The following is a 22,231-nucleotide window of genomic DNA, read 5'->3' as shown; positions in this document are numbered from 1 at the left end:
AAAATGGTGGAGGAGTGGATCTCCCGATGAGACGCCAAGGTTGCATGGCCGGCCCCCACACCTAGCCTTCTCTCTCTCTATTTGCCACATAAGCACCCATTAATTCCCCCTTTATTTCTCCCTAATACTCGCCCCCTCCTAATTCAAATTTTGGGAGGTTTTCATTGCCATTAATCTCTCCCTCCAAACTAAGAGAAATCTGAAATAAAATTTCAGAATTTTTCTCTTTTTCTTCTCTAGCTCTTGGCCGACCCCTCCCTTGCTTCCTTCCCGCCTCGCCTCAATGTTGAATGGCGGATCCGGAGCTTGAGTGGGGGCTAGTTTTCCACGCCGACGGGAGCATCGATATCCTACGCTCGCCTTGCTTCGACGTAGGATTTGAAGACGAAACCACAGTCGAAGAATACTTAGAGCGAGTCGTCCCAATCCTCGCAAGTATCTTTGACCGACAATTTCGTGGCTACACTTGGACGATCATTGGACGTCATCCGCCACCACCTTCTCCGGTGAATCCCTTTCCGGCAACAAAGTCTTTCATCGCCTTCATCATAGTGGTGCTCTTCATCCTCGCATGGTTCCTTATTCTCCGCTAAAGCCCAAGAGTGAACGAGAGAGAGAGAGAGGTTACTCAAGGTGAACTTCTTTATTATTAATTGCAGGATTCTTGTTATGAGCATTTAAGTGTTTACGTTATCTTTGAATGATAAGATTGGTTTGGTTAACTCAAAGCACATCTTCGCCTAAGCAAGTTAACTACTTTGAACGATTTAATCCTTTACTTTTGTTGGTAGTTAAATTTGTTATGACAATGTTTTGAATAATCTTCATTTTAAATTCTAATTGCAATTCCTACTTTGATTCACATCAATTTTCCATTTCCTTTTCCTTTTCCATAACTTGATGTAAAACCAATCAAGAATTGCAAGAAATTAATAAAAGCATTACGAAGCGTGCTACTTTAAGTTTAATAAGTCATAAGGCATGATTAAAAGGATTCTTAGTTAATAGATTTGCCTTGGCATGTAGTTGCAAAACTAAGAGATAAGGACACATTGAGACAATTCAAAATTTATCACAATAATACTAGATATGCTGTAATTAAAATCCAAAGTTTAATATCTAGAGAGTTCACCAAGAGTTACCATTCTCACTCACACTCAGTCTAGGGTTTTAGCGGAGGGAAGCTTTCAGCACACTAAATGATGCCGCTAAAATGGTGGAGGAGTGGATCTCCCGATGAGACGCCAAGGTACCTTGGGTTGTTGAAGCTTGATCGTCTCCGCTAGGCAGTAGAGAATGCGGTTGACTTAGTCTTCCACCTAGTCGTCATACTCCCAGTCCGGTTCGTAGAAAGGGGAGCAGAGAATGTCGATTTCCCCTTGGGAGTTGTAGGCAAAGCCGTGGTCAATCTCAGGATCGGCCATACACCAACGATGAGAATGAGGGAGGAGTTTGTCTTCTTCTCTTGGAATCAAGTTTCATGAGTGGGCCAAGGTTTCCAAGGGCGAGGTGGTAAGAGAAGAGGAACAACCAAGAGGGGGATGGCTTGATGAAGGGGGGCTCTCGGTTAGGTTAAAATTGGGAGAGGGGATCTCTCATAAATATGAAATTAGTTTCAGATTTAATTAAATTTGGCGGGGAATACAAGTGGAAATTTGAATTCAAATTCAAATAAGAGCTAGGGCCTCATTAGGAAAAACCATGGTGATGCCCATTAATGGGGCCGACGACTTCATGAGGGGAGAAGGGGTTATGGAGAGATTTTGGGAGTTTCCAAATAGATCTTTGTAAACTAGGTTAGTAAATAAGAAATCCAATTTAATTTATTTTTAAATTGGATTCATGGCTAAAACTTTCCTTATTTGGATTTTTAAATAAGGAAGTATTTGAATTTCAAATGACTTCTCTCTCCCTTAATTGCTCGAGTTAATTTAGGAAGGGAGTTATGATGATTGAAATCATCATAATTGAATGGGAGCAAGAGGGGAGGCCGGTGGCAAAGGGGAAGGTGGCAGCTAGGTGTTGGGTTGGATGGGGCTAGGTTGGTGGGTGGGCTCGGGGAGGTGGAGTTGTGGGGTGATTTGGGTGGAGAAGATGGCCGACGGTGGAAGGACTAGGAGGAGTTGGCGGGTGGGTGGGGATTCGGTTTTGGGAGGAGGGGAAGGGAATGAGGGTTTGGGAGGCCGGCGGGTAGGTGGCTAGGAGAGGAGGTGGAAGTAGAGGGAAAAGAAGAAGACGACGAAATGCGAATCTAGGAATCCACCAAGGTTGACAGGTATTGTTTTCACCCACCTAGGGTCTCTCCTCTCAAAAACTCACTCAGAGATCAAGCAAAGAAAACTAAAATTTCATTTATAATTCATCATTCCATATAATGCAAGAGGCCTCCTATAAATAGGCCCAAATGAAAGAAAAATCGAAAAGACTAAAGTGCCATCGAGCTACAACATAGACTCAATTCCCCATAGGGGTAAAATGAGAAAACCCAAATGCAACATAATACATAGAATAGAAAAAACATAAAAAATACATACTATGAATCGTAGCCATCGATCTACGATTCCCCGACGATACACTTGTCTGAATCCCTGGTAGATGTCCTCATCATAACCTTTTCCATTTACGTTTACAGTGGCCTGCAAGTGTTTGCTTTTATTGCAAGTGTTTGAGTTTATTGCAAGTGTGTCGTCCTTGCTTGTTGTAAGCACTTCAACTCTTCTATCATCAATCGCAAGAGAACCGTGTTTCATCTCGAGCAACTCGTTGCATTTGTTGCATATCAGCTTCCTTCACCTGTAGGGACTTGTGTATTTGTTTTATATTCAAGTGACGTTGACTGTGAGAGCATTTTATCTGTTGCATGACTTTCATGCTTTACTCATGAACGTGTTATTGCATTCATCAAGGCCACCTTGAGCATGTTCGTATGATAGCTGTCAGTGTTGTTGTTTGCAAACAAGCTAGTATGCTTGTTTGGGTTCAAATGATATTTATCGCTTGCAAACTCCTCCGCCCTCCGCTTGAAGGGCCTCAATATGCTTGCATGACTGATATTGCAGTGGTTAGTTCTAATGAATATACAAAATAATGTGCTGAAATGATCCTTGATTTGACTAATAAAATTAAATAAAAAAGAGTTGGTTATGCAGCCATGCAAAAAATAATCTACCCTCGAAGTAGCCAGGGTCACAAGGAAAACTGGTCTATCTAGAACTTCCCAAAGACGACCTGATATGCTCCAGAAAAATGGCTCTAGATATGAGCTAGTCATTAATGGTTGAATTAAATGTAATGGTAGAATCAACCCTAATGGTGAACTGAGCATATGCCATCTAAACAATTCACTGCCAAATCATTTTGAAGCATGGAGTTTCTAAATATGATGGTACCTTGATACTATATTGCATGGAGTTTCTAGATTACATGTATGTCCTGTGTTGTATTAATGGGTGAATACAATACTTTCACTTCTTTGAACTTCTATTCAAGGTTTTTATTTTTCATTTTGGATCTACCCTTTTGACTTTGAATTAGTTTGCCAAATGGTGATGATAGTTTGGAACTTACATGTGGTAATGCTTAACGCATAAAATTGGTAAATCATAATCAATTATAGGATTCCATTTTTAGTTATTGGTCTTGACTGAACCGTATAATGTGCTTGCTGTCTAATATGCTTGCCATTAGTAGTTATGAGATCAAGCTTGATTTGATAGGCTTTTGTGCAAATGACGCCATCTGAATTAATTGAACTCTTGGTATTTGGTCAGGATTATCATGATTCCAGCTATACTCAAAGCTGCTTTCATAGCTTAATATAAAGTTAAGTAGCTTAGGACTTTATCTATTATAAACGGTGTATGTTATTGTTAAGCTTTTGAAAATTTGGATTGCTTTGTTTCTTGGATTATTTTTTGATTTTTTTTTTCCTTCAATAGATGGAACAGATATCACGAACTTGCGCAATGTTGTTCTTGCGCTTAAGAACTTTGGACGTAGAAATAAAGAATCTGTAGCCGAGTTGTTCGTAGCTCTGCTGGCTAAGGTAAAAATTTGGCAAATTACTTTTGGCATCTGAAGAGAATCCTTATTTAATAAGGGTACCAAAGAAGATAAAAAAAATGTTCAGCTCTCTTTATTTACATCTATTATCGCATTGTCTTCTATGTTCTGGTTGGTCATTCCTGCCACAATCTTATCCCTTCATGCTTTGCTTTTCAAAATTTACAGTATTTTTACGTCTACATTTTAAATTTTGTTCAGTTATCATCTGTCGAAAAGCTGTGGGAGCTTGGTCTCTGTGCCAGCATTTTTGAAGGATCATGGATATCAAAGATGTGGGGTTCTAAAGTCGGCAATATGAGTGTAAAATCACTATCATCAACATTCATAGATATTATAAAACTTCATCCAACTCCTGCCTGAAATCCTGTTTCTTGAATAATGCGCTCAGGTTGAGGATTTTCTGGATCGTTCTCAAAATTTTGCAAGGTCAGTTGGGAAATTCGAGATGCCCAAAATCTACGATTGTCTTCGCGGGTCACTCGAGCATCTATCTCGTTCCATGCAAGGTCAAATCGAATTATCCGCTCTTGGGCCTTTCCTATTTGGATCATTCTCTTTCAATGCTCAAATCAACCATATCAACAAATCAGCCATGATTGTCAACAAGAACCTTCCAATTCAATCTGTTCAGCCAATCGCTGATAACATTAACAAAAGCAATCATGACAATAGGAGAAAACAAACATATAGTGAATCTGCTCAGGCTTCTGTCGACGCCATCACTACAACCAATCTTTCCAACACCAATATGGCGATGACACTAAAGAGGAAACTTCCTTCTAAACTTCCTGGCATTGAATCTAGTGAGCCTCATATAAAAAGGATCACTCCAAAGCGGGCACGCTATGCTAAAGCTGCAGAAGCTTCAAGTTATGGTTCTCATCGGAACCAATCTACTACTTATTTGCCTATTCCTATAGTATATCCAGCCCTGCCACCACCACAACCCATTAATGGAGTTGGTCATCCACATGTTTCATTTGACTCGTCAGGTTATCTATCCCATAGCAATTCAAACCAACCCATTTATGCCAATACAGGTCATGGACCACATCATAACCACTTGATTTATGCATCACAATACCATCCAACGGCTCCTGTTCACCTTGCATATGGATCACAAAGGCCCCAGTATTTTCCAAATCCAGTGCATCCTAAATTTCCTTGGCACACTATGCATAATACAGGGCAACCCCGGCCCCTTGATCCTCCCAGATGGCTTGGACCGAATCATTTATAAGTTATTTTCCTTGCTGCTTTCCAAATATATTTGACTACAAATGTAGTGGATAGAATGTACATTTTGTGTTCAGTGTTTCTCTTAATGATCACATGTGTCTCTTGCAGGAGAAGTCTCTTTGGCTCTCTTTTGCAACAAGTTGCAGCCATTTTTTAATTAAAGGTTTGGGTTATTTTGGATGATATTTAATGTTTTTTTCTTTTCGTTGTGCACTATTAAATCATTTTAAAATTTATGAATAATGAGAATGGGTTGCATCAAACTTTTTTATACAATGGAACTATTGAAATAGCACATTTTTGTTATTTGGCCTTCTTTATCTCAAAGATTGCATATTTTCTCGAAAATAATACCCTCTGCAGGGAAAATTTATTTTGGGCGGATGCCCGACGGCGTTTGGAGGCCAACCAGAATGTGTCACGTCACCTTTTTACTCGATATCGGTGCTCATTACAGCTGTGTACCGGGTGATGTGCCGCATTTTGATTGATCTCTGAACCATCTGGTGTCTGCTCTGCATGAGAAATTTGAATAAATTGTTCGTTCACTCTGATTTCCATTTGACATCTCATTTATGCTTTCTATTATCCCAAGTTATTATTATCAACAAGCTCATACACCTCAGAAATGTTTCATGGCTCATAGCAAGTAATCTTGTTGCCTTAAGGCATGTCTTTTTCATTTAGGTTTCATTTGGGACGGCTTTTTTATTGATTCTTAAAATAGTTTTTTTAATACAAAAATTTTAAAAAGATGCTTTAAAAAGTAATAAGAAAGTCGTCCCAAACAAAATCATAGTTGTAAAAGCTTTTCAGGAATTCTCTCTCAATTAATTTAAATTAAGTGAATTCAATAAACCAATTCATGAGCCTCCTTGGGAGTTCATGCTTCTGCAAGACTTGAGAGAGATGAGTCTTAGGGACAGCTTCCATTTTGTGGCATTAGAAATATAGCTTCAACCTTAACAGTTACAGCTAAAGTATGAGTATTTTTTGCTGATAGTATTTTAACTTGGCTTTGCTTCATTGAGGCTCTTGTTAAAAGAATAAAGTAGATCTTTCTTAGCTGTTGGATAAATGAGGATGGGAGTGGAGGTAAGTAGGTCATTAATTATTGAAAAGTTCTCTCATATTTATGTTAGATTTTAATAGCCTTGAAGAGGAGAAATTATTCAATGCGGACACTGGATTGTCCGGAGGCCAACTAGAATGCACCACATTACCTGGTACCAAGCAAAAAAGTGACGTGACATGTTATGGTTTGTCTCCATACATCGTCTAGCATCCGCATAGAATAATCTTTCCTTGAAGAGTGGCACATACTTTTCTTTTGATTAACAGATAGATTGATCAAGTTGGAGAGCATTTCGATTAATTTTTTAGATTTTATTTTGGACAATTTTCTTATTATTTTTAATAATAGTTTTTTATCACAATTTTTTTAAAAAATAGTGGCAAAAATTGTATTATCCCCACTGCTTTAATTTCTTATATCTGCAATAGATAATCAAAAAATTTGTTGAATAAAATCTTAGGCTTCATTTGGGACAGCTTTAAATCACTATTTTTTTCTTGTTTTAAGAGATTTTTTAATTAAAAGGCAATTTTATAAAGAAGTAAAAAAATTGTCCTAAACTAAGCTTAATCAAGCATATTATCATATGAGTCTTGTGTTGTGTCTTCTAAGAGAGGGTAATTCTTTGGTGATGGCAATAATGTGCTCATCACCACTTTTGCTTTTAACTAGGGCATCATCAACAAAAAAATTCATAATTTATTCTTTAATGAAAAAAAATTGTCAAACAATCTCTCACATTTTGTAATCTAAAGGCATAATTTTGTAGCAAAAGATCCCCTTATTAATGATAAAGCATATTATTTTTAATTTTTAATGTGCATGTTTATTTGATGGTATCTCAAAGAAGCATTGAGGAAACTTAATATCTAAATTTTTGTAACATGCAGTATGCACACATCCTCCAATAACCACTAGAATTCATTGAGGATATATATAGATTGCTATATTAAAAATATATAATCATTAAAATTCAACATTTTATTGCGAGGTGTAATGTTTTTTTATGAAAAATTTTAGCATCAAATCTAACATTATTAAAAGCACCTAAAAATAATGTTAAGGCATCTACAATTTTGGAGATAACAAATCGATATTCTTAGAGGGGTTTAATGTCACTAGTGGCCTTAACAACATAACTATCATGAATAATTATGATAGCTATGTTAGAGAAAATTTGAATCCTCCATTGCACAATTACGAAACTTGTAAAATTAGAACAAAATTTTATTTCTATAATCTAAAATGCAATAATTATTATGTGTAGAGTCCGGACGCAACTTGCATTCGAAATCTGATCAGAAAAGGTCACATCAATTTTTATATAGTATTGTTGAGTCATGGAATATTTGCGGCAGTAGGGAGAGATATAGTCTAGCATCTTAATTTCGCATGAAGATCCAGCACACAAATAGATGAAAGATATGTGTGTAACATTTATAAGATACATCAGAGTTTACGTGAAAACTCCTAAAAAGAGAAAAAAATCATGGGGTCTTACCCAGTTTAAATGAACTCACTAGTATTTAGATTTAATAACAAATTAGACCCTTTCTTGGGCTCGATTTTTGGCCCGAAGAGTTTGATCCAAAAATTTTTAGGGTCCCCGGGACCGGTTTTCGACATCTTGGACTCAATTTTAACACTTCCGGAGTTAATCAGGAGCTCTACAGTCATAATCCAGTTGTTCCCAAGTATTTAATAATGTCGAAAATTTCTCATAAGTGGTCACACATATTTTCGAACTCCTAAAGCTTCGACGTTCGAAAATAGGGGGGGGGGAGCTGATATATCATCACAAATTAATATTGATTGGGCATGAATCTCAAGGCAATTTTGAGTTGGAAACTTCCAATATTAAAATTGGGATCATCCGAACTCTGATTTCATCAAACTTATAGTCAAACTGAATATCTTGAAAGACGAACTTAATGACACCAAATTCGACCCAATTTGAGCCCAAATGGGTCCAAATCGAAGGCCTGAAGTGCATTTGGAATGTTCAAACATAAATTGGATGACCAAATGATTTTCAAACATGACATTCGAGCAGCTCAATGAGACGAATCCAATGAGTCCAAGATTGTCGAATTCTGATATCATTAAGGCACTCAAATACTTGATTAATCATTCATAATCAAAGGAATTGATATTGATCATCCATTCAACCACTCCCAATGTGCCCTTGATCTTCTCTCTATTTATTAGTCATGTCACTACCAAAAAATTATAAATATACCTCTCATTCTTCATTGAAGGATGACTAAGCAAGATAAGGGAGGCGAAGAGGAAGAAGGAAGAAAATTTTGAGATGTCTCTTGCCACCAAGCTCTTCCTTAACCACCGTCAGCAGTTGATTGTCGTCGGACTTCCGCCGGGCCACCAACTGTCGTTGGGCTAACACCCGATCACCCATTGTCACCATACTTCCCCCAGTCACCAAATGATTCTAGGCTCACGCCCAGCCATCAATTGTCACCAGACGTCGCTCCTTCTAACCTCTTTCGCTCGCTGGCTATAGTCCTTCCATCCACTGTCACCTGATTACAGTATTTCTGACCTCTGTCACTTGCCGACTATGGTCCTTCCAACCATCATCACTGCCTATAGTCTTTCTGACCTCCGTCGCCCTTCAACTACAGTCCTCCCAATCATCGTCACATGAACATGGTCTTTCTGATGTCTATTGCCCGTCGACTACGATCTCTCTGACCACCATCTCCATACTACAGTCTCTTCAACCGTGGTTGCTCGACTGCAGACCTTTTGACCGCCGTTTCTAGACAACAATATTTTCTACCTCCGCCATCCGGTGACTATGATCCTTCAAACCATCATCACCTACTGAATATGGTCCCTATGACCACCTTCTATAGACTACTATCTCTCCAACCACTGCCACCCAACTACAGTCTTTCTAGCTTTCATCGCCCACCAACTTCGGTCTTTTCGACCTTCACCACCCATCGACTATGGTATTTTCAACCACCATCTCCAAACTACGGTCTCTGTGATCATCGTCGTGCGATTATTGTCTTTCTGACCACCATCGCTTGTCGATTATGATTTCTCTGACCAACATTGTCGGTCGAATATGGTCATATCGACCAAACAAACATGTCAACATTGATTCTTCCAACTCCCACTATCTAATGCAGTTTATATGATGTATATTTGATACATCGAGCCAAGGCTTTTTCCCAAGGAAGGGCCTCATTTGTAATCAATTGCAAACATTAGTTGATTCATTTAAACTATGCAATGCCCCGTGATTTTCTCTTTTTTCAGGGGTTTCCATGTAAAAACTTTTGTGCCTTTTATTAAAGTTACACCCCTACATTTTAATCTCTTTATGTGATAGATTTTTGTACAAAACTAAGATGTTAAAATTTATGTCTTTCTAACATCGCGAATGTTTCAGTTCGCAACAAGTCTACAAACAATGTGCCTTTTCTGATTGGAGTATGGACGGCTACGGACTGTTGTCCGGACTCCACACGTAATATTTTTTCCCTAAAATGCCCTCCTCTCCATGGATACCCCTCATATTACAAATTGTGATAGTAAGGAACTTGTTGAAGAAAGGAAGTTTAGGGTATGTATGTATGCATGATATAAAGCCCTTTAATAAAAGCTTTGTTTGAGATTTTTTTTTATTTCTTTCTACAATAGATTTTTAGAACAAGATTTTTTAATTCAAAAAAAAAATTGTGTTAAAAAAATATTTTAAAAAACAGTGAGAAAGCTTGTCTCAAATGAAGTAAAAAACAAGAGGTTTGGTGGGGATTAAAAAATAATAGAAGATACAAGAACTCATAGAAGGGAGAAGGAAGCACCAAGAATGCAACAAAAGGAAAAGTGAATCATTCACATGATGAATTAAAGAAAATTGATCAATTTTAGTTAATCATAGGATGATTAACTAATCACAATTAGGCAGTGCATGAGATAAACTATTAAGTGTATCTCATTTTTTGTTAATTCAAAGTCTTGTTAAAAAGAATGGGATAACTAAGAAATAAATAAATAAAAGTAATAATTTGTGTAATTTAATCATAAATGTTATTTAAATTTTGAATCAATTTAATATCAATATTTTTATTTAAATTTTTATGAGGGAATTTTATTTATATGAGATATAATTGCATTTATAACATTCAAATCTCACATATTCAAAAAATAATATTAAATATCTTCATTTATAATAATATCACTCAAACTAAAAAATATTCATAAAATTTCAGTTAATTTTTTTATTGAATTCTTAATAAATTGATCATTTGTGTGTATATATATATATAATAAAATTTGAATGGATTTGAGATATTTTTATATTTATTTAATTATTTATTTTGAATAATTTGCCCTTCTCCATTTGTAGGCGGCCGGAAAGTTCAAAGGAAAACGCCGCCGCCTTTGACAAAACTTCCCCCCTACCTCCACAACTTCAAACTCTGTCTTCGTCAATCCAATCTAATCTCTTTCGACTTCCTTCCCTTCCTGGTTGATCCAGCCGCTTTCATGGCTGGATTCTTCGCCTATGCTATAGGCGGCGTCGGCTTCCTCATAATCGCCGCCACCGAATCCCTCTCCGTTGCTCTCCCCCTTCCTAGATCCCTCCCCTTTGTCTTTGCCGCTTCCCTGTCCATCCTCGCCGTCGCCAATTCCGTACTCACCTCCGTTCTCTCGGCGCTTGCCTCTTCCTCCGCGGATCCCATCGGCTCCCCGCTCCCTCTCTCCTCCCTCCCCGTTGCTGCTTTCTTCCTCCTCTTTTCCCTTTCCTCGCTACTCTCTCTGTCTGATCTACTTTCCCTCCCCAGCACCCTCCTTCATTTCCTATCCCTCTCCGCCTTCATACAAGAATTCCTCCTCTTCCGCCTTCGCAACAACAAGGACCCCGACGGCCTTGAGAATCGCTACTTCGATCTTCTGCTCGTCCCAATCCTCATCTGCGCCGGTGCTTCTCTCCTAGCGATCGCCCGCCCTCGATCTCCCTTTCCCCGCCTCGCCCGGGCCGCAGGCCTCGCCCTTCAGGGCTCCTGGTTACTGCAAACGGCTTTCTCTCTCTTCACATCCTTAGTTGCCCATGGATGCGTCCTTCGCCGTCGCAGCAGCGCCAATTTTACCGTCGTCTGCCATGGCCATGCTGACATCCACCGCAGCGGCGCCATAGCCACCCTCCAGTTCAACTGCCATCTAGCCGGCCTCGTTACTGTGGCTGTTGGGTTCTATGCGATCTTGGCTGGGAAAAATGGCAGCGGCGGTGGTGGCCGAGGGATCGGAGGGTACAATCCGATTAATAAGGAGTTGCACAGAATGGAGCATATTTCGACGTCACATTTCACGTTGGATTCCGATGAAGATGAAGAGACAAATATGCCTAAGCAGGGTGATGCAGTCTCCGTACCCATGAATGGTTTTGGAGCTGCTCATTGATGCCGCGCGGAAAGGTAGGACTGCTAAGGCTATTGAAATTCTATTTCCCTTGCCATTTTCAATGCAAATAGAGATGTTCAGTGAATTAGTGTTTTTAGTTTATATATGAGATTACTGTGAAATCATTGTTTCCGAAAGCCAAAACGAAATTTTTTTTTTTCATTTTCGTATGTAGATAACTCGCAAGATCTTTGCTCAGAACAATATAATGTTGTGATTGTTTATACTTGCATCCAAATTCCTGAACAGTTCGACTCCTGCTAAACTCGTTTTGCCGAATTCTTTGGACATGATTTGAGGTAGAAACTTAGGATATTGTTACTTTGGGAATATGTTTTTCTTTTTATACTGATCACTGAAATGTTTGGATATGGACTGTTGATTTTCAGCAGTAATGTCTGTGTTCCTTATGATGTTTGAGGGTGATTTTTGAGCTGTTTTCCGTTCATTTTTTGCACCTTTTCTGTGACATCTTTATGCGCGATTCATTTTTGAATAATTCTGATAGCTAATTCATTGATTCATAACTGTTGCATGTAAAGATGTTCATGGCCGTTTACCGAAGATAATTCATGTATTCAATTCATAAAGTTAATGGTCCTGGATATGTTAACATTGACTTGCTTGACTATAATTAAATTCCTAAGGGATATTTTCTGTCTGCCATATGTTCTTTTATTCAACTTTATTTAAGGGTAATCCAAATTACTTAGGAGGTTGCCCCCTTGGCGGATGGAATTTTTATTCTGTTCAGAGTCTGGATGTCGTCCAGAGACCAACAAAAATGCACGACGTCACCCCAAAAGTGTACCGCACTCGGTACTGCTCGATACCGGTGCTCAGTACCAAGTGGGTATTGGACGGTTCTCCCGTCCGGTGTCCGCACATAATAATCTCCCTGGCGGATGCCATTTTGTCTATTTTATTGAAGTTTTATGGCTATTTTCTTAAAGATAGCAAATTCAAAAATCCCAACCTTGGAATGAATGTTTGGCAGTGTTTCATGCTCCTACCATTAGCTACCCATGTTGACTTGGGTTTGCATTGCAAGAAAACTTAGGTTTTGCAATGATGAGATGAGTACATGATATTCAAATCATGGCGTGCTTTAAAATAGAAAAATTCATAATGCTAGTAATTGAGATGAAAAACAAGGAATTGTTTGATGCCTCCTGTAACAGTGGTGTTAGCTTGACAGGCTATGTTTTTAAGGTGTGGCATACCAAAAGCTTGCCATGGAGAATCTGTGTTTTATGCTTAAATCAGTAACTCGAAATTTCCTTAATGGGTAAGAAATTCATATTGGTACCCAAAGTATTTAGTCTAACAGGGATTGGATAATCTGTTATTAAAATCTGTTGCTCTCTAATTGGTATACCCTCTAATGCAATTAGCAAAGAACGCTGCCCAGGCTGTTGGTTTCAGGGGCGGAACCAGCCTTAACTTTCAGGGGGGGCAAACTTATAAGTAATTGTCAGCAGGGGCGGAATCAGCCTTGATTCTTAGGGGGGGGGTTTATAAATAATACCTCTACACATTGTGTTTAATTCTGTTAGTGGTGCAATCACCTAAAGATCATAATTTTTTTTTTTTTTAGGGGGGGGCGGGGGGCAATTGCCTAAAAACTACTATACTAAAGAGTTAAAAATGGATGGAGGGGAGCAAATTACCTAAATATCCATGTAATAAACAATTTTTAAATTTGTTTTGAGGGGGCAATTGCCCCCCCTAGGCACTAGGTGATTCCACTCCTGATTGTCAGGGGTACAAGGGGGCAGCACCCCCTGGCAGGGTTCGACCTGTATTTTTAAAGTTTTAGGGGGAGAAATTGTCTAAAAACTTTTGTAATAAAGACAAAAAATAGATAAAGGGGAATAAATTACCTAAAGAACTAAATAATAAAGGAAATTCTTGTCCCAAATATTTTAATTTAGTTGTAAATGGTTAGAGATGATAACTATAGCTGAAACATGCTATATATTTTTAGGTAATTTATTTATTTTTAAACAGAATTGAGCAGTTTTACAAGTAGTGTCGCCATGCCAAAACTTTGATAGACTTATCAAGCATGGGGACCCAACTAATTGCAAGTGCATGGATGTACTTATAGATGCGTCTAGAGCCTCGTAAGATAATGCTTAATTACATAAAAGAAACTTGTAAATGCTTAACATTTTTAGCCAGGACAAATTATCAGCCATGAATTACAAGACAATCCATACTTCAGTTCATTGCTAAAAGGAAGAAAAGTAAAAGTTTCAAGTAAATAGTTAGCACGTTAAGAAAAGTATGACAGAGGTTGCATTAGTATGTTCTCAAAGTTTTAGTAGTTCTTATTCTTATATTTTCTCTCTTTGCAAGGAGGATGCTATGCCACCACAAGGGGAAAAAAATCCACAAACTTCTGGTCATATGCCTGCATGAACAGGCATGCTGGGGCTTGAGTGCACGTCAATTTGCACACAAGTGGTTTTAGGTTGGCTGAGTTGGGTTTCGTTTGGGCGGCTTTCTTACTGTTTCTTAAAGCAGCTTTTTAGTACAAAAAGCTACTTTAAGAAACAGTAAAAAAGCCGTCCCAAACGAAGCCTTAGTTTACCAGTTGTAATCTATACTTTTTTCCCATTCAATCCTTTTAAATGGGTTAACCACTAGGTTCGTGTGAGCCTTCCATTACAATAATGGGGCGTCATAGTCAATTTTATTGATCATAAGAATAGAAGCAAAGGAGACTGGCATTGATTAGCTAACAATGGTTTTGATTTCATAGTTGATATGTGAAAACAATGAGCAAAGAAATTGTTCCTCTTGGTAAAACTTTGAAGGCTCTGCGTCATAGTTGTAAGATTTCAGAAGTTATTTTGATATTGGTAATTGATCGGCAATTTTCTTCGTAAAACTTGATAGATACTGCGTTATGAATTGCTCTTGGCCAGGTTAGGATTTGCAAATATCGAGCACGAGCAAGAAGTTTGAACATGACTATGAATCAAACCGATGGACCTAACCAAGCCTTAGTTAGAATGTTTATGGTTGTGTCCATCCCTTATTTTGCTTAATTTTTTTTTTTAATTTTTTGGGGCATAACTTTAAGCTTGTGGGAAATATATGGAGGCATGTTTGTATTTGACACAAATACGAAATGTATTTTGAAGTTTGTGTATCATTATATGTATCCTAAAAGAATCATCCGACTATTTGTGTGTGGTCAATTTAGTCCCATAATATCATTTTTCAATATTTTGGTCTTTCGATTATATAAAATTGATCCAAAATGATCTCCTAAGGACTAAATTGAGAAAAAAATTTGATATGTAATCAAAAATCACCTTGATCAAGCACTAATCTCAAGGCATATTTAAACCAAAAACTTTCAAAATTAAAATTGGGATCATCCAAGCTCTTATTATAGCAAACTTATAGTCAAATTGAACGTCTCGACAAGATGAATTCAATTACACCAAAATCGGGCTAATTTAAGTCCTGAAGGACTTGAATCAAGGGATTGAAGCATAATTGGAAGCTTCAAAGCATTAATTGAGTAATCAAATGATTTTAAAATATGGCATTCTTCTAGTTGAATCATGTAACTTGATAAGACGAATCTAACGAGCCCAAAATCACTTAATTTTGGCATCATTAAGGTACTTCAATGCTTAATGAAAGCTCTATGATTAAAGGAATCAATATGGACCGTTTGATGGAGCACTCTTAATTTGTCCTATGGAGCATGCCAATCTCAAAAACCTATAAAAAAGCCTTCATTCATCACATAAGAGGGAAGAGGAAGGAAGTAGAAGAGAGTTATAGAGAGAACTCTCTTGCATTTTTGAGCAACCGCCGACAACGAGAACAACCAGCTATTGTCGCTGACAACCATCAGCTCTATCGAGAATTGGCATTATTGGCGACAACCCTATTAATGTCAACGAGCATCATGATGTGCGCCAATGATTTGTACCATGTTTGCTGGCAACGATGGTCATCTTGGTTGTTGGCAACCATTTGCAATGATCTTGTTGATGTTACCAACTATGAACATTTGTGTTGGCATCGGTTGTTATCCTTGTTCGTAATGGCTAGTAATAACCTTATTGCCATTGGCGTATGCTGGTATTGGTGTTGATGGCATATGCGAAATTGACATCAGCGATGTCTGTTAATATTGTTAGCAAATGGTGGGAAAATTTTTTTGGTGTTTGTGTTAATGTCGACTGTGTGTGTCGTCTTTGTTGGCAATGACCAGCGTGGTTATTATTGGCAAAAAATGACAATGACCCACTTAGTGTTGATAGGCGTTAGTGTTGGCGTCGGTGGCGTGCTCCGACCTTACTTGTGATGGCATGCATCAATATTGTTTGCGATGGTTGACGACGACTTTATTGGTGTCAATGAGCGTCAATGTAGGCATCGTCGATGAGCAACAACCTTGTTGGCAATAATGAATGTGGGCGTTATTGCCAACAACAAGACTCAAACTCAAGACGTCTTAGTTTGGAGCTTAATAGTTGGTAGCCTAAGCTCCCAACTAACAGATCAAGATGAGTTGTGTAGAGTATGTACTTTGATCGTATTGATTAGATAAACTTTTTGGTAACATATTAATTTTTATATACTCTACATTAAGATATAGAAGAGACACTTTCATAAATTAAGAAACATCAAATAATACAATTTAAATTACAATTTCATCAAAAAAATCAATGAATAATACATAAAAAATAATGTCTTTTGATAGGTAGAATATTCCATAATTTACACTAACATATGTACTTCCTAATGAATATACAAAGCAAGACATACTAAGGTTTTATTTGGGACAGCTTTCTTATTGCTTTTTAAAACAAATTTTTTGTTGAAAATTTTTGTATTATAAAGTTATTTTAGAAAGCAATAAAAAAATTGTCTCAAACAAAGCCTAACTTTCTATATCTTCCAGTAGGGGTGTCAATTTCGGGTCACGGGTCGGGTTTGGGTCGGACCAGAAACTGACCCGGGTTCAAACGGGTTGACCCTAACCCGACCCGGTTAGGCAAACGGGTCGAAAATCCGAACCCGAACCCGACCCGGCGGGTTGTCGGGTTGAACCGACCTGGAACCGTGACCCGAAATCGCCGCAGCGAGGGAGCGGCAGCAGCGCATCGCGCTAGCGCGGGCGGAGCGCCGGCAGCGCGGGCGGAGCGGGCAGCAGGCACAGCGAGCGGGCGACGGCAAGGCAGCGCGTGAGCGCGGCAGGGGCAAGCAGCGCGCGGACGCAGGTCTTATCGGGCCGCGAGCGTGGTGCGCGAGCTGTGGACGCTGTGGCTCGACTCAGACTGCCTGTTTCGGTCAAACGGGTTGACGCCGCAACCCGTTCGGGTCAACCCGACACCCGACCGTTTTTTCAAACGGGTCGATTTCTGGAACCGAACCCGACCCGTTTTTGAAATCGGGTCGGGTCCGGGTCGGGTCTGGGTCAGAGAGTTTTCGTTTCGTGTCAAATTTGAACCCCTATCTCAGTACCAACTCCAATGCAGTGTCAACCAAAAACGCATTGTTGCGGCCTATGCCTTGTAGCCCAAGCAAGAACCCAGAAAAAAACACCAACAAAACAATTCAAGATCTGCAGTTGTCTCTGCAACATGTTTGAAGCTCCTTTGCCATACTCAATAGCACTATTAAACAATTTGATGTACCTTTCATTAGATTGCATTCAACCAAATAGATACTCTATCACATTTCGTTCTCATGCTTGGAGTTCTAATAGATGGAACATGATCAATTTTTGTAGTACATGCACCAACCGCTTTATGAGATCAATCTCTGAGACTTGGCTTCGTTCAAGGTTCTTCATGAAATCAATTGGGCCATGAATTTGACGATCCGCGCCGAATTTCCGATAAACTCAAGTTGTTTGCGCTCCCCATTCATCATAGCATTTAGGACCTATGAGAAGAGCAACAAGATGAATGTAAGAAGAAAAATATTTTAATTTTAAGAGAATTATACATAAATATCATATATATATATATATAATATATATAATATATATATAATCTATAATATATATATAATTATAATATATTAATATATTATATATATTATATATATTATATAACTATATTATAATTAAACATTCAAATGTTATTGTATTTATATATAAATGATACATTTTAAACATCATATTTAAAGCATTGTATGTGCTCACTAGACATTTGCAAGAGGACGTAATCTTGGGTATATTCTTTTTTTAATGATATATTTCTTATTAATAAGAATGAGAAGGGAGTTGAAGGTAAACTTTGAATTATGGAGGCAACCATTAGAGTTTGAAGTTTTCGCTTAGAGTACGATCTAAACCTGGATATTATGAGTAATAATTTTAGTAATAATAGATCTAATGGGAGGATTGTGACTTTTGGCGATCAAATCATTAATAAGAGTACTTGTTTTAGATATCTCAGGTCTATTATCTTATTAATGGTATTCAAATTGGATGGTTTAAGTGGAGGAATGCATCAGGTCTGCTGTGTGATAGAAAAGTATCCCTCAAATTTAAGAAATTTTCTATAAGATAGTGGTGAGACTTGCAATGCTTTATGGTGCAGAATGTTAGTCATTTAAAATGAAGCATAAAATTAAGTTAAGTGTTGCAGAGATGAGGATTCTTAGGTGGATGAGTGGCTTTACTCTCAAAGACAGAATGCGAAACGACAGAATGCGAAACGAGCATATACATGAAAAGGTTGGAGTTCCTCCAGTGGCAGATAAGATTAGAAAGAGTCGCATTAGATGGTTTGGTCACATAAAACGGCAGCCTTCTGATGTCCAGTTAGGAAATTATAGATAATAGATTTGACTTATGTTAAGAAAGATAAAGGTAGATCTCAAAAGACTTGATTATAAAATATTAAAAATGATCTTTCTTTATTAAATATAAACAAGAATTTGACTTTTAATAAAACACAATAAAGAAAAAGGATTTATATAGCCAACCCCATGTAGTGGGACAAAGGCTTGATGTTGTTGTTGTTGTAATATACTTTTTATAAACAATAACAAATCTTTTTCCCATGATGACTTATTAAGATTAATTTGTAAAGTTAAATAAATTAATAAAATTAATAAAAAAAAAGTGAAATATATATTTTTTTCATATATTTTAGATGTAAGTGTTATAAAATTATATATGTAAATATATCAGATTTATAAGATATATATGTAAAAATTGTTTAATCTAATTAATACATAATAAATTAATATATGAAATAATATAAAAAATTATTATTAAATGTAAAGAAAAAAAAAAACTCACCATGGGAAAAGCTTTGATGACCGCCTTCATTCTTTGGAAACCATTAGCCACCTCTCCATAGGCACATAGGTAGGACAACAGCCTCGAAGCCTTCACTCCGATCAGAGGATCTCCAGCAGCATCAACAAGCCGCTCCACCACATTCTCTCCAACCCTCAAAACTCTCTCACAATTCCTCTCGCTCTCCACCACAAGCATCGCCAACGCCTCTCCTGCCTCCATCCTCACATGGCGATCCCGACCTACGTCCCCGCCGGCGGAAACGGCCGGACCGGCGCAATCCAAAAAGATCCTCATAAGTTCCCTCATCATTCCTCCTGTAGCCCCAATACTGTCCCGCGCGGCCTCATCCATAGCCAAAAATGTTATTATCTCAACTCCGATCGTCTGCAGGGACTTCGAAATCTCATCCTCACCGTGCTTAAGGATCTCGCGGATGTTGCTGATTGTGAAGACGATTTCCGAAATTTCTCGCCGGAGAATCTCGCCAGTACGGCCGGTCGTGCCGGCGAGCAGTTTTAGTACTTGGAGCGCTCGTTTTGCCGCCTGGATTTCTGGATCGGTGCTGGGGATGGGATTTTGGTGGCGGATCTTTCGGCCAATGGCGGTGGTGAAATCGATGATTTTGGGGATGAGGCCTTTGGTTTTGCCGATCTTGTCGCAGTTGTCGGGATCTTTTGCAAGCTTCTTTAGGATGAGGAGGCCGAGAAGGTTGAAGGTGGAGTGCTGGTTTTTTTCCGGCCGATCTGCTGTAACTTGCCGGCCGTTAATCTGCTTGAAACGAACAGGTAAATAGCTTCCTCATTGGAAATATAATATCCGAATTTTTTAAAGGAAAAAAAGCTATTATTGTACAGTTCATATAAATAAACAAAAAAAAAATTATTTTAATTATGAAGTTTAAATAAAAAAGTAAAAAAATTGTATTTATATAAATATTTTATTAAAGCAATGGCATACATAACACTTAACTTTTAATTATTTAGAAATAATTAATATTCTTTTATCTCTATTTTTAAACTTTCATTCAAATATTAGAATTTGCAAACATTTATTTTTTTATTTTTGCCATATTCACACAGTTATAAATAAATAAGATTTGAATGTTATTTATATAATTCTCCCTATTTTATTTCTATCGAAAAAAGAAATGAGAGAAAGGGAGATGCGGCTGACCTCCTCTAGCCTGGTGGCATTGGCGCCACTTCCGGTATCCAACAGCGACGAAATAGACTCCATCGCTCCGGTGATCCCCGCAACCCTAATCCCACTCTGTTTCTTCCCAGCTAATTTCGAAACCACCACCGCCGCCGCCGTTCTTATCTCCTCCTCCCCCGAACTCTTCCAATTCAACATCTCCACCAACCTCTCCATCACCGCCACCGACGCCCCAATCCTCCTCATCGCCTTATCCGCAAACCTCAACAAAATCCTCACACCAATCAGCTGCTCGTCTCTCGAACCCGAAACCAAAAGCTCCTCTCCAAAACTCACCATATCCATCTTTATCCCGTCAAAAATGCTTCCGTTTATACAGCGGGAATAGGCGTCATAGAAGAACCGGCGAACCGAAACCAGCCCGGCCGGGCCGAGGCCGCACTCCCGGTTCGCTTCTTCGAGGAGGAGGCAACGGCTGACTTTCCACTCCCAGTATGCTCGCTCGGCGAGGAAGAGGAGGGCTTCGGAAAGAGCGAGACTGTAGAAGATGTTGAGAGCTGGTCCGCGGTTTTGCTTTTCTGTTTCGTCGGCCGCGGCGGAGACCTCGCCGTAGTCTTGTTGGACGAGGCGCATTAAGGAGAGGATGACGCAGGCGGTGGCGGAGATTAGTTGAAGCCAGTAGAGTAGGCGGCTTATGTTGCTTGAGATGAACACCCAGCCGCCGTTGGGGTGGCGAGGTGATTCCCGTGATTGCCCGGTGCGATTTGCTGAGCTCCGTGGATCAGATTTCCTGGTAAAACAACTCAGCAACTGCTAAAAAAAACACATTTCCATTAGGTTTGCATTTATGTTTAAGGGGATTTACGTCAAAACTAGAAAAAACAGGCCAACCTACCTCCGGCGATCGCCACTGACGCCCATCCACCGAAACCGGCAACCCCACAGGCGTCCCCACAACAGCCCCTCTCGGCCCAGAAGTCTCAAACAGAAACCGAAACGCTCGCGCGGCGCCGCGAGAAGATGACCGAATAGCACGAAAGCTAAGCGCGCCGGCCTCAGCCAACGACCACGTCGCCTGATGCTGCCACTCCAGCTCATGACTCCGACTGAATATTCGAGCCCCCTCCACCAGCAATATAACGGTAACGAACCAAAAATCCGTGCGCTGGAGCGCAATTGCGAAGCCTCCCAAGAGAACAACTGTGGCCCATATGAAGCCAAGGGCGCCAACGCCGCAGGCCGCCTTCTCGAGGATGGCGAGCCGGAGGGCGACGACGGTGAGTTTCTTCTCGGGCGAGGAGGCATCGGCGAGGCTGTCGAAGTCGACGGGAATCCAAGACTCCATTTTTGTAGGTATCGTGTGAAGATGTAGGGGGTGATTTTTATAGATTGGGGGTGGAGGGTGATGCTTGTAAGAAATGGATTGGCGTGGGGAGGATTGGTTGGGTGACTGTGAAAGAGTTTGGAAAAGTTGGGTTAAGTCATATTGCAGTAGACGGAAAGGTAACGTAGATAGAAGTTAGCAGGATCTGCTTGCGGCATTTCGTTTGGCTACTCATTTTTAATTTTTTATTTTGAGATTTTTATGATGAGTAGGGGTTTCTTATAATCAAAGGTTTATTTGGAGTAGTTTTTTTTTTTTTTTCCATGCTTTGATTTTTCAATCATAATTATAATTTTATATGACTCCTATTTTCTCTTTAGATTTTTATTTTTTTTGCGCTGGAACTTTTATTTTTTTATAGCTGCTTTTAAAAAATTATTATTTTTTTCATAATTATTTTATTATTAGAGTCATGATACAAAATGAGCATATAAGTGAAAAGGTTGGATTAGCTCCAATTGAGAGAGTCATCTTAGATGACTTGGTCACCTTAGATGATTTGGTCACATAAAACGACAGTTTTCTGGTGACCCAGTTAGGAAAGTAGATATATTAGATTTGACTTATGTTAAGAATGATAGAG

General features: G+C 38.9%; 3 protein-coding genes across 5 annotated transcripts in view; 2 read left to right on the top strand and 1 right to left on the bottom strand.

Annotated features, from left to right (window-relative positions):
• The window catches only part of LOC110112447, a 68,355-nt gene extending 62,780 nt beyond the window's left edge, over positions 1–5,575 (top strand). The window contains exons 8-10 of the mRNA XM_020844673.2: positions 3,939–4,045; positions 4,264–4,365; positions 4,454–5,575. Of these exons, the coding sequence (XP_020700332.1) occupies positions 3,939–4,045; positions 4,264–4,365; positions 4,454–5,305 (1,061 nt within the window). The 3' untranslated portion in view covers positions 5,306–5,575. The remainder of the gene's footprint in view (positions 1–3,938; positions 4,046–4,263; positions 4,366–4,453) is intronic.
• Positions 5,576–10,734: 5,159 nt separating this feature from the next.
• On the top strand, positions 10,735–15,345 carry LOC110112440. 3 transcript variants are annotated; one of them, XM_020844663.2, is made up of 2 exons: positions 10,735–11,829; positions 14,749–15,345. In XM_020844663.2, exon 1 carries the CDS (start codon positions 10,901–10,903, stop codon positions 11,813–11,815), a length of 915 nt encoding a protein of 304 aa, XP_020700322.1. In that variant the 5' UTR covers positions 10,735–10,900; the 3' UTR covers positions 11,816–11,829; positions 14,749–15,345. The 3 variants fall into 3 exon arrangements, with proteins under 3 accessions (XP_020700322.1, XP_020700318.1, XP_020700320.1); XM_020844659.2 differs by lacking the exon at positions 14,749–15,345 and adding an exon at positions 14,177–14,328; XM_020844661.2 differs by lacking the exon at positions 14,749–15,345 and adding an exon at positions 12,529–13,246.
• A 2,296-nt stretch (positions 15,346–17,641) lies between these two features.
• LOC110112443 lies at positions 17,642–21,895 on the bottom strand. Its single transcript, XM_028691647.1, has 4 exons — positions 21,212–21,895; positions 20,283–21,036; positions 19,107–19,877; positions 17,642–17,737 (listed from the first exon to the last, which is right to left on the bottom strand). The coding sequence occupies exons 1-4, from the start codon at positions 21,607–21,609 to the stop codon at positions 17,642–17,644; spliced, it is 2,019 nt and encodes a 672-aa protein (XP_028547480.1). The 5' UTR covers positions 21,610–21,895.
• Positions 21,896–22,231: the final 336 nt, after the last annotated feature.

Source organism: Dendrobium catenatum, unplaced genomic scaffold (genome assembly GCF_001605985.2).
Source record: "Dendrobium catenatum unplaced genomic scaffold, ASM160598v2 original_scaffold_36778, whole genome shotgun sequence".
Classification (NCBI taxonomy): Eukaryota; Viridiplantae; Streptophyta; class Magnoliopsida; order Asparagales; family Orchidaceae; genus Dendrobium; species Dendrobium catenatum.
Note: the sequence above shows the minus strand (reverse complement) of the source record. Positions and strands in the feature narration are given on the sequence as shown.

Bases quoted from the DNA above. Each gene is read 5' to 3' on its own strand.
- LOC110112440 (XM_020844663.2), top strand. From the start codon at position 10,901: ATGGCTGGATTCTTCGCCTATGCTATAGGCGGCGTCGGCTTCCTCATA.
- LOC110112443 (XM_028691647.1), bottom strand. From the start codon at position 21,609: ATGGAGTCTTGGATTCCCGTCGACTTCGACAGCCTCGCCGATGCCTCC. The intron at 21,037-21,211 runs GCCTGTGGGGTT...TGATCCACGGAG, and splicing joins AGAGGGGCTGTTGTGGGGAC to CTCAGCAAATCGCACCGGGC. The intron at 19,878-20,282 runs GTCAGCCGCATC...CGTTTCAAGCAG, and splicing joins ATGCCACCAGGCTAGAGGAG to ATTAACGGCCGGCAAGTTAC.